This window comes from Canis aureus, chromosome 14, assembly GCF_053574225.1.
Source record: "Canis aureus isolate CA01 chromosome 14, VMU_Caureus_v.1.0, whole genome shotgun sequence".
NCBI classification, from domain to species: Eukaryota; Metazoa; Chordata; class Mammalia; order Carnivora; family Canidae; genus Canis; species Canis aureus.
In genome coordinates, this window is record NC_135624.1 from 61,689,156 (window position 1) to 61,698,073 (window position 8,918).

General features: G+C 42.3%; 2 protein-coding genes across 9 annotated transcripts in view; one reads left to right on the forward strand and one right to left on the reverse strand.

The window, feature by feature from the left end:
- UBA6 (ubiquitin like modifier activating enzyme 6) overlaps positions 1-7,133 on the reverse strand; it is an 83,238-nt gene extending 76,105 nt beyond the window's left edge. Inside the window, exons 1-2 of the mRNA XM_077848184.1 lie at positions 6,988-7,133; positions 3,062-3,124 (exon numbers count right to left, since the gene is read on the reverse strand). Of these exons, the coding sequence (XP_077704310.1) occupies positions 3,062-3,124; positions 6,988-7,058 (134 nt within the window). The 5' untranslated portion in view covers positions 7,059-7,133. The remainder of the gene's footprint in view (positions 1-3,061; positions 3,125-6,987) is intronic.
- Positions 7,134-7,227: 94 nt separating this feature from the next.
- Positions 7,228-8,692, forward strand: LOC144283720 (uncharacterized). Of its 8 annotated transcripts, none has more exons than XM_077848199.1 (4): positions 7,228-7,617; positions 7,648-7,707; positions 7,858-7,940; positions 7,972-8,692. In XM_077848199.1, the coding sequence occupies exons 1-4, from the start codon at positions 7,484-7,486 to the stop codon at positions 8,274-8,276; spliced, it is 582 nt and encodes a 193-aa protein (XP_077704325.1). In that variant the 5' UTR covers positions 7,228-7,483; the 3' UTR covers positions 8,277-8,692. The 8 variants fall into 8 exon arrangements, with proteins under 8 accessions (XP_077704325.1, XP_077704328.1, XP_077704326.1 ...); XM_077848200.1 differs by having other exon boundaries at positions 7,229-7,617; positions 7,648-7,677; XM_077848201.1 differs by having other exon boundaries at positions 7,229-7,617; positions 7,678-7,707.
- The last annotated feature ends 226 nt before the right edge of the window (positions 8,693-8,918 follow it).

The window sequence follows — 8,918 nt, forward strand, 5'->3', positions numbered from 1 at the left end:
CAATATTTTTAAAATGTCAATATTCCCAAAATTGAACTAAAGATTCAACACAAACTCAAACAAAATTCCAGTAGGATTTTTTTTAATTGACAAGCTGATTCTAAAATGTATGTGGAAATTCAAAGGACATATAAGATCCAAACCAACTCTTCAAAAAAATCAAAGTTGGAGGAATCAGACTCCTAGACTCCAAGATGTATGATAGAGCTATAGTAAGTAAGGCAGTGTGACATTGTTGTAAAGTGAAACATAGATTATTAAAAGAGAAGATTCCAGAAATAAATCAACAGATATTTACTCTACTGAATTCTGCCAAAGATAGATACTCAGGAAATTTTTTTTTTTTTAAGATTTTATTTTATTCATGAGTGACTCAGAGAGAGAAGTGGAGACATAGGCAGAGGGAGAAGTGGAGAAGTGGGCTCCCAACAGGGAGCCTGATGTGGGACTTGATCTCAGGATTCCAGGATCAATGCCCTGAGTTGAAGGCAGATGCTCAAACACTGAGCCACCAAGGTGTCCCAATACCCAGTGAATTCAATGAGGATAAATAATCTTCAACTGGGGTGCTAAAACATTAGTGCTATAAGGAAACTGATGAGTCACTGAATTCTACCTTGGAAACTAAAAATACATTATATGTAAATTAAATTGAATTTAAATAAGAAAAATTTTTTTTAAATGGTTAAAAAAATTGTAATATGTCCATATGTTAAAAGGAACAAATTACTGGTAAAACAATATAGATGAATTTCAAAATCATTATGCTGAAAGAAGCCAGCACCCTCAAATATGTACATACTGTACCATTCCATTAATATAAAATTCCAGAAAATGCAAAGTATTCTACAGTGACAAAAAACTCATCAGTTGTTGCCTGAAATGGCAGGTGGAGAGAGAAAGGCAGAGGTATTATAAAGGGGCACAAAGAAAATGTCTAGGTGTGATGGATATAGTCAGTATCTACATTTTGGTGTATTATGTTGGTGATTTCATTAACATATATGTATGTCAAAACATGTCAAGTTGTATACTTTAAATATGTACAGTTTATTATATATCAGTTCTACTTCAATAAAACTGAAAAAAAAATTTATTTATGTTGGAAGACACTCCTTCATGGGTCATTCACGCTCCTACATGTCTCTCTAGATATGCCTAGCAAGCACGGTCCTGACTGTTCTTTACTTGAGGGTCTTGTTTGCAGCATATAAAATTGAGGGATGAGGTGATTCTCTACGACAAAGAGCAGGCTTGCTTACTGTTTGACATAAAATGGTGGGTCCCCCAAATGCAGTGTATCTCACCTGTGATGTAAACCCTTTATCTGCAAAGAATCCATTTAGGCCCATGGCATTATCCCTATGGGACATGGCAATAAGGGGAACTGAAACCACATGATGGGCATGCTAATGCTGTATCCTAAGTAATGAAATCTTTTGTAATGGATGGCCATTATAAAAAACAAAATGCCAGAAAATAACAACTGTTGGCAAGAATGTGGAGAAATTGCACATCACCCATGTAATGTGCACTGTTGGTAAAAAGGTAAAGTGGTCTAGCTCCTATGGAAAACAGTATGGAGGTTCCTCAAAAAATTAAAAATAGAACTACTTTATGATCCAGTAATACCTGATCATATATAAACTACAATATTCTGTATTTTTCACTCAAGCAAACTGCAGCCTACTTACACAATTTGCAAATGGAAAACTTAATCTCTAGTTTACTGAAAATTATGTTCATTAATCAGCCATTATAAGGTTGGAGGGATATAAAAAAGTTTTACAAAGATCGTAAGTAAACAATGAATAAAACTAGCTAATGCTATTCCAAGAAACTGCCATTTATTACCCCAAAAATATGATCAAAAGGATGTTAAGATCATAATTATAGATTAAGAATCCAAACTTAAGGTGATTTCTAAGGTATATTTATAATCAGGAAACCTTAGGGCAAAAGAATTTTCATAAAACAAAACAAAGTTTATAGTCTTTTATCTCTTTTTCCTAGTGTACAGTACAAAACAAACTGAAATCCACCGATTAGGTGGTATATATTAGCTCCTCATAAAATGCTCAAAATTGACTCTGAATCCCACATAAAAAATATAAAAAAGTTTTCAAAATAAATAGCCCATTGTTCCAAACTCTATATACATAAAATATTTTTCATAATTATATAGAGAAGAAATCTAAAAATTTTATTTACTTTTTTTTTTTTTTTAAGATTTTTATTTATTCATGAGACACACAGAGAGAGGCAGAGACATAGGAAGAGGGAGAAGCAGGCTCCCTACAGGGAGCCTGACACGGGACTCAATCCCAGGACCCCAGGACCATGACCTGAGCTAAAGGCAGAGACACTCAACTGCTGAGCCACCCAAGCATTCCAAAACTTTTAAATTGAGATTATAGTATTTTCCATACAAACAACTTGAAGTATTAAAAGAATACCTTAGAAGTGATAGCAATATAGGGGTACCTGGCTGGTTCAGTTGGAAGAACATGTATGTGACTCTTGATCTTGGGGTCCTGAGTTCAATCCCCACATTGGGTGTAGAGATTACTTAAATAAATCAGTAACTTAAAAAAAAAAAGTGCTAGCAATGTATGTATTTTTAATTATCTTTAATTCTAATAAAAGTATTTTGATATCACTATATAGTACAAGCATGTAACGTTAACAAGATTACACTGAAGTAAATATATTTCCTAGATGTTACCGTATAATTGAAGCAAAATGGACCATTTTTCATGAGATTCCTGCACTATCTAGAACATAAATATGTACTCCTGCTCAAAAATGAGAGGAATATTTTACAGTGGGTAACAAAATCATTCTTAGTCATATCACATAAACCTAAAGCAACTAAGATTTAAATATTATTCAAACTTTCAAAGTATAGAAAAAAAAATCAGAGAAAACTCTAATTTTAACCTCAGAGGAACTCTTAGGATGTATTTACAAAACTCTGCATAGGCCTAATGATATTTTCAAATATAGTATTCCATTACTTTGAACAATAAATGAGGAAACTCAGTTTCCATAAGGTTCTCACCTGTATAATGCATCATCAATCTCCACAGATTCTGCTGACATGATGGACAAATTTTTATTTGCACTGAAAAAATAAAACACAACTTATAAGGGCAAGTATGGTTATTCAATATTCACATTCTATAATCTAATATTCAATTATACATGACAGTTACTAAAGAGAATTTCACAAACCAGATATATATCTTATTTTCCACCCCTTTATTTCAATTTTAAAAATAGGTCAGAATTAAATTCACTGACCACCTACTCTGTGTATACTACAAAATCACAGCCTATAGTTTTATTCTCAGGTGTTATCAGATCTTGTTTTACATACATTCTGATGGATCTGTATTTCAGCAATTTTTTTGGAGTGCCCCATATACCTTGTTTAATATACTCTCTTCTAGATAATCTCATTCAATGGAATTTACCATACTGATGATATATCTAAACATATTTCTCCATGTTTAATCTCTCTTCTGACATTCAGACTTTCCACATCTGCTAGAACAATCTCTCTTTTCTGATGTTTAATTGGTTTCATGAATATAACAAGCCCAAAACAGAATTCAACTCCCCCTGCTTAATCTATACTTTTCTGGTCTTTACCAACTCAGTTTCTGGTACCACCATTTATTCACTTGCTCAGTTCCAGAATCTAGAGATCTTCTTAGCCCATTCCTTCATTTTTTCCATGTGTGCTAGTACAATCTCAGGCCAAACCATTATTATATGTCATCTTAACTACTTCAAAGGCTTAGTCTCTCTAGTGCTACTATTGCCCTCCCCCTTCAGTTCATGCTCTGTATTAAAGCCTATTTTTTTTAGTATGCAGTCAGACATTATTCCTCAACTTACAACTATCCTTCACTAAATTTCCGTAACTCTTCGAACTAACATTCAGTAAATTTCCGTAACTCTTCAAATAAAATTTAAACACCTTACTATGTTCAAAGAGCCTAGGTGTACCCCTTCAATCACAACTCCCACTACTTTCCCTCTTACTGTCTTCAGCCACACTGGCCTCCTTGCTGTTCCTCAAAAATCCAAGCATGCTATCACTTCAGTTTTTATACTTCCTATTCTCTCTGCTTGGAAATGTTCCTCTTTTACATCTCAGAATAGCTGACTTTTATCAATTAAAAGTCTCAATTAAAATATAGACTCACAGTATTACATAGACCACTCCTGATTACACTTTCAATGAAATGTCTCCCCTTCTCCTTAGGTCATTCCATAACTCACTACCCTGCTGTATTTTCTTATAAATTACTTATCATTAATTGTTTATTTATTTATTTTTTTAAAAAGATTTTTTATTTATGTTAGAGAGAGAGAGAGAGAAACAGGCAGAGGGAGAAGCAGGCTCCATGCAGGGAGCCTGATGTGGGATTCGATCCCGGGTCTCCAGGATCACGCCCTGGGAGGAAGGCGGCACCAAACCGCTATGCCACCGGGGCTGCCCAATTATTTATTTTTTAAAAAAAGATTTTATTCATCCATTCATGAGAGACACACAGAGAGAGGCAGAGACATAGGCAGAGGGAGAAGCAGGCTCCATGCAGGCAGCCCGATGGGGGACTCAATCCTGGGACTCGGAGATCACTCCTGGAGTCACTCAACCACTGAGCCACCCAGGCATCCCTCATTAATTGTTTATTGTCTGCCTTCCCCAAGAGAATATATGATCTGTGAAGAATTCACTAATGTGTTTCAAATACCTAAAACTGTACCTGGCATTCATTATTTAAGAGCAAATACTGTGTTACACATTGTTTTAAGTGCTTTAGATGTACTAACTCCATTAACCCTTACAACTTTATGAGAAAGGCACTATTACCAACTCCACTGAACAGAGGAAAAATACTGAGGCTCACAAAAGTTAATTTAAATAACCTGCCAGACATTCCAGAATAGGTAAATAGAAGAGCCGGAATCTGAACCTAAGCAGTTTAACTCTTGATCACCATGCTCTACCGCCTTCTGCCTCTTAATAGGAGGCATAAAGAAAGCACTCAGAAAGCATCTGTTAAATGAATTTTAAAAATTAAAAAAAGGGGGGAGGCAGGCCGGTTCAGTTGGTAGAGCATGCCACTCTATTTCAGGGTTATGAATTCGAGTCCCATGATGGGTATAGATGTTAAGGAAATAATTTCTTTTTTTTTTTTTTTAAAGGATACTAGCATGATAAGATATAGTAATGTATCATTTACCACAGCTCAACCTTTTCACAGCATGGCATACAAATAAAAATGAAAATAGGAATGAACATTAGGAAACAGAAATGGTTCCCAAGCAGAGGTGGGGCATTTTGGCCTGAGCCACAGTGGCAGCTAAGATCAATATTATCTTGGCAAAAGTGTAATCCATTCCAGGTTCCGGGAAGCTCTAATTATCAACTGTACAATTCTAAAAAATAATGCGAAAGCATGAAATCTAGGTTTTGGAACCCAATTTTCCAAGTGTGGTATTGATACATTAGCCAAAGGATTTGTAAATAGAGCAAATCAAAATGTTATCATTTATCTTACCAAACACTGATTGGTATTATCAAATAGTATCAGCTTCTAGCTAAGTGATACGTGGGTAATTATTAGAAATACTCCTGATTGCAATTATGAAAGCAAACCAGGAGATAGCTGGGTTTAGGAGATCACTTCTCTAATAAACACACACACACACACAATATGCCCTGTTTTGGCATAGTAATGCAATATGAAAATTTCCCACGCACTTTTCTTATCCCTGGTATACTTTCACTAGCTGTCTTCCTTGCATGGAGGACAATAGTCTAGCCAGCAAAGCTCTTAGGCGAACATGGTAACAGCTACATTCTAACCAGCTTTGTCACTTAATGATATGACTGGCACTCACTCCTCAGAAAATTTTGCCTTCCTGGAATGCTTCAAAAGTCATTTTTGTAATAAGGTCTAACATAGCAATCAAAAATCCTTTACATAGAGGGACGTTTTGTTTGCATTACATAATATCCCCCACGTAAAATGTGGCTGTGTTGGCCTCGGCAGGCAGTTATCACGGTACCAGAGACATCTCTTCAGTTTGAACCAGCGAAAAAGCCACAGGTTTACGGACAGTCTCACATTAGCTCAAAAAAAAAAAAAAAAAAAAAAAAAATTCCTATATCCATTACTTCCATCTTTGGAATATTGTATCCTGGTGGCGGGCAGGATGTAACTAACCAATTTATTAATTACGAGATAACTGAAAAGAAACCACACGAACATCCTCCCGCCCCGCCCCCCCCCAACCTCCCCGATTCTGTAGAAGCGCAAGAAACGTGAGAAACCTTAACACCAACTGGGAAAGAAGGATGACTAACTCGTGGGGTTTTTTTCCCGGATTTTCTTTCTTTTTTTTTTTTTTTTAAACTGTAGTCAGCAGAGGCCTCCGGGCGTCCTGACTGGCCCTGATTCATCCTTACCAGGTTCCCTCTGGTAATAGTTTTCAAAGGAGGATCTCGGTGCAGGATCCCGCACAGCCGCGCTCTTAGCTTTTCTTTTTTACCGAAAAAACAAGGAGGGAGGGTGCGGGGCTCGCGCCGGGCCGCCCGCGCCCGCGCCAGGACTCTCCACGGAGCACGGAGCAGCCGTGTCTTCCCGCTCCGTCACACCCGCGCCCCGTCCCCACACGCGCCGGTGACTGAGAGGGTGGCCGCCCCGCCTCGGGCTGAGACAGCGCCGCGGACGCCGACCTGGGCCCTTCTCCTCAGCGAAGCCGGCAGCCGCAGCGCTGGGGGCCCCGGCGCCACACCCACCCGCGCGCCCCCTCGCCGCCAGGGCCGCTTCCGCCGGCTCCGCGGCCTCGCGCGCGCTCCCTACCGCCCGAGCCCGAGCCCGAGCCCGAGCAGCCCACAGCCGGCCGCCCTGGACCGGGTGCCGCCCGCCACCCCTCGCCGCTCTGCGCGCGCCCCGGTCCTCTCACCCGCCAGCCGCCCAGGACGAGCAGGACGCCTCTTCCCGCTGAGGCGCGGCCACCGGCGCCGACGCCTCCATCGCCTCCGAGAGACGCCGCCGCCGCCGCCGCGCCGCCGGCTCCGGGCAGGCAGGGAAGGGGGCGGCACCGCGAGGTCAAGGGGCGGGTGGTGACGTCACGGGGGGCGGGGCCGGGAGCGCGCGGCGGGCCCCGGTTTCCGGTTTGGGCGTGGCGGGGGCGGGGCCGGCTAGGCCTCGGCGCGCAGGTGCGGGGTCGGCGGGGGCCGCGGGCCTCGGGACGCGCGACGCGGAGTCTAGCTCCGTGGCCGAGCACGGCGGTCCCAGGGTCCAGCGACGTGTTGGGGTTGCGAAGCGGAATCCTTCAGTTTTATAGCAAGAAGACGAAGCCCCTTCATTTAACAAATAAAACCCCGAAAGTTAATAGGTAGCTCCAGGTTTTCAGGATTTCTGGGATTCCAGTTAAAGACGTTCTATACGTTTAACGGATGGTTTGGGGGCGTCTGCTACAGGCCGGGCACCGCCACGGATTTAATAGGGTCGTGATTTTTAGAGCCGTGAAGGCCAGTGTGGCCCCGTTCGCTTCCACTTGGTCGCGGACAGCCTGCGAGACTCGCTCAAGGTCGCGGACAGCCTGCGTGACTCGCTCAAGGTCACGGACAGCCTGCGTGACTCGCTCAAGGTCACGGACAGCCTGCGAGACTCGGTCAAGGTCGCGGACAGCCTGCGTGACTCGCTCAAGGTCGCGGACAGCCTGCGAGACTCGCTCAAGGTCGCGGACAGCCTGCGAGACTCACTCAAGGTCGCGGACAGCCTGCGAGACTCGCTCAAGGTCACGGACAGCCTGCGAGACTCCGTCAAGGTCACGGACAGCCTGCGAGACTCGTCAAGGTCGCGAACAGCCTGCGAGACTCGGTCAAGGTCACGGACAGCCTGCGAGACTCGGTCAAGGTCACGGACAGCCTGCGTGACTCAGTCAAGGTCACGGACAGCCTGCGAGACTCGCTCAAGGTCACGGACAGCCTGCGAGACTCCGTCAAGGTCACGGACAGCCTGCGAGACTCGTCAAGGTCGCGAACAGCCTGCGAGACTCGGTCAAGGTCACGGACAGCCTGCGAGACTCGGTCAAGGTCACGGACAGCCTGCGTGACTCGGTCAAGGTCGCGGACAGCCTGCGTGACTCGCTCAAGGTCACGGACAGCCTGCGTGACTTGTTCAAGGTCGCAGGTCAAGGTCGCAGACCCAGTCACTGACGCATCAAGTGTTCACCTTCTCATCTGATGTTGGGTCCTCTTTGCCCTTTCTTAGAGAACAAGAATTAGTAGTACTCGACATTAGGATTTGTCTTTCATTTTAAATAAACTGTACTTTTGAAGTAACGTCTGTAGGATTTTAAGAATTAGCATATACTTTGACTCTGTGTGATAGCATCTTCTGTAATGTATGGCTTTTTTTTTTTTCTTTTTTAATTAGAATTTTTTTGAATTTAGAATTTCTTCCTCACTACTGGCAAGAGAGGGTCCAGGCAAAACTGCATTTTCCTTTGCGCCTCTTCATTCTCGTTTCAAAATAGAACATTTCCAAATACCTGAAACTTCATGCTGCTCACCTATGCTATTATTCAGGTTTCTTACTCTAGTTGTGTACCTTTCATACACAATCATTAAAGGAACTTGGTCCATGTCCCATTCTTTCAAGATTCTATTCTAGTACTGTTTATTTTATTTTATTTTTTTTTAGATTTTATTTATTTATTTATGATAGTCACAGAGAGAGAGAGAGAGGCAGAGACACAGGCAGAGGGAGAAGCAGGCTCCATGCACCGGGAGCCCGATGTGGGATTCGATCCCGGGTCTCCAGGATCGCGCCCTGGGCCAAAGGCAGGCGCCAAACCGCTGCGCCACCCAGGGATCCCTCTAGTAC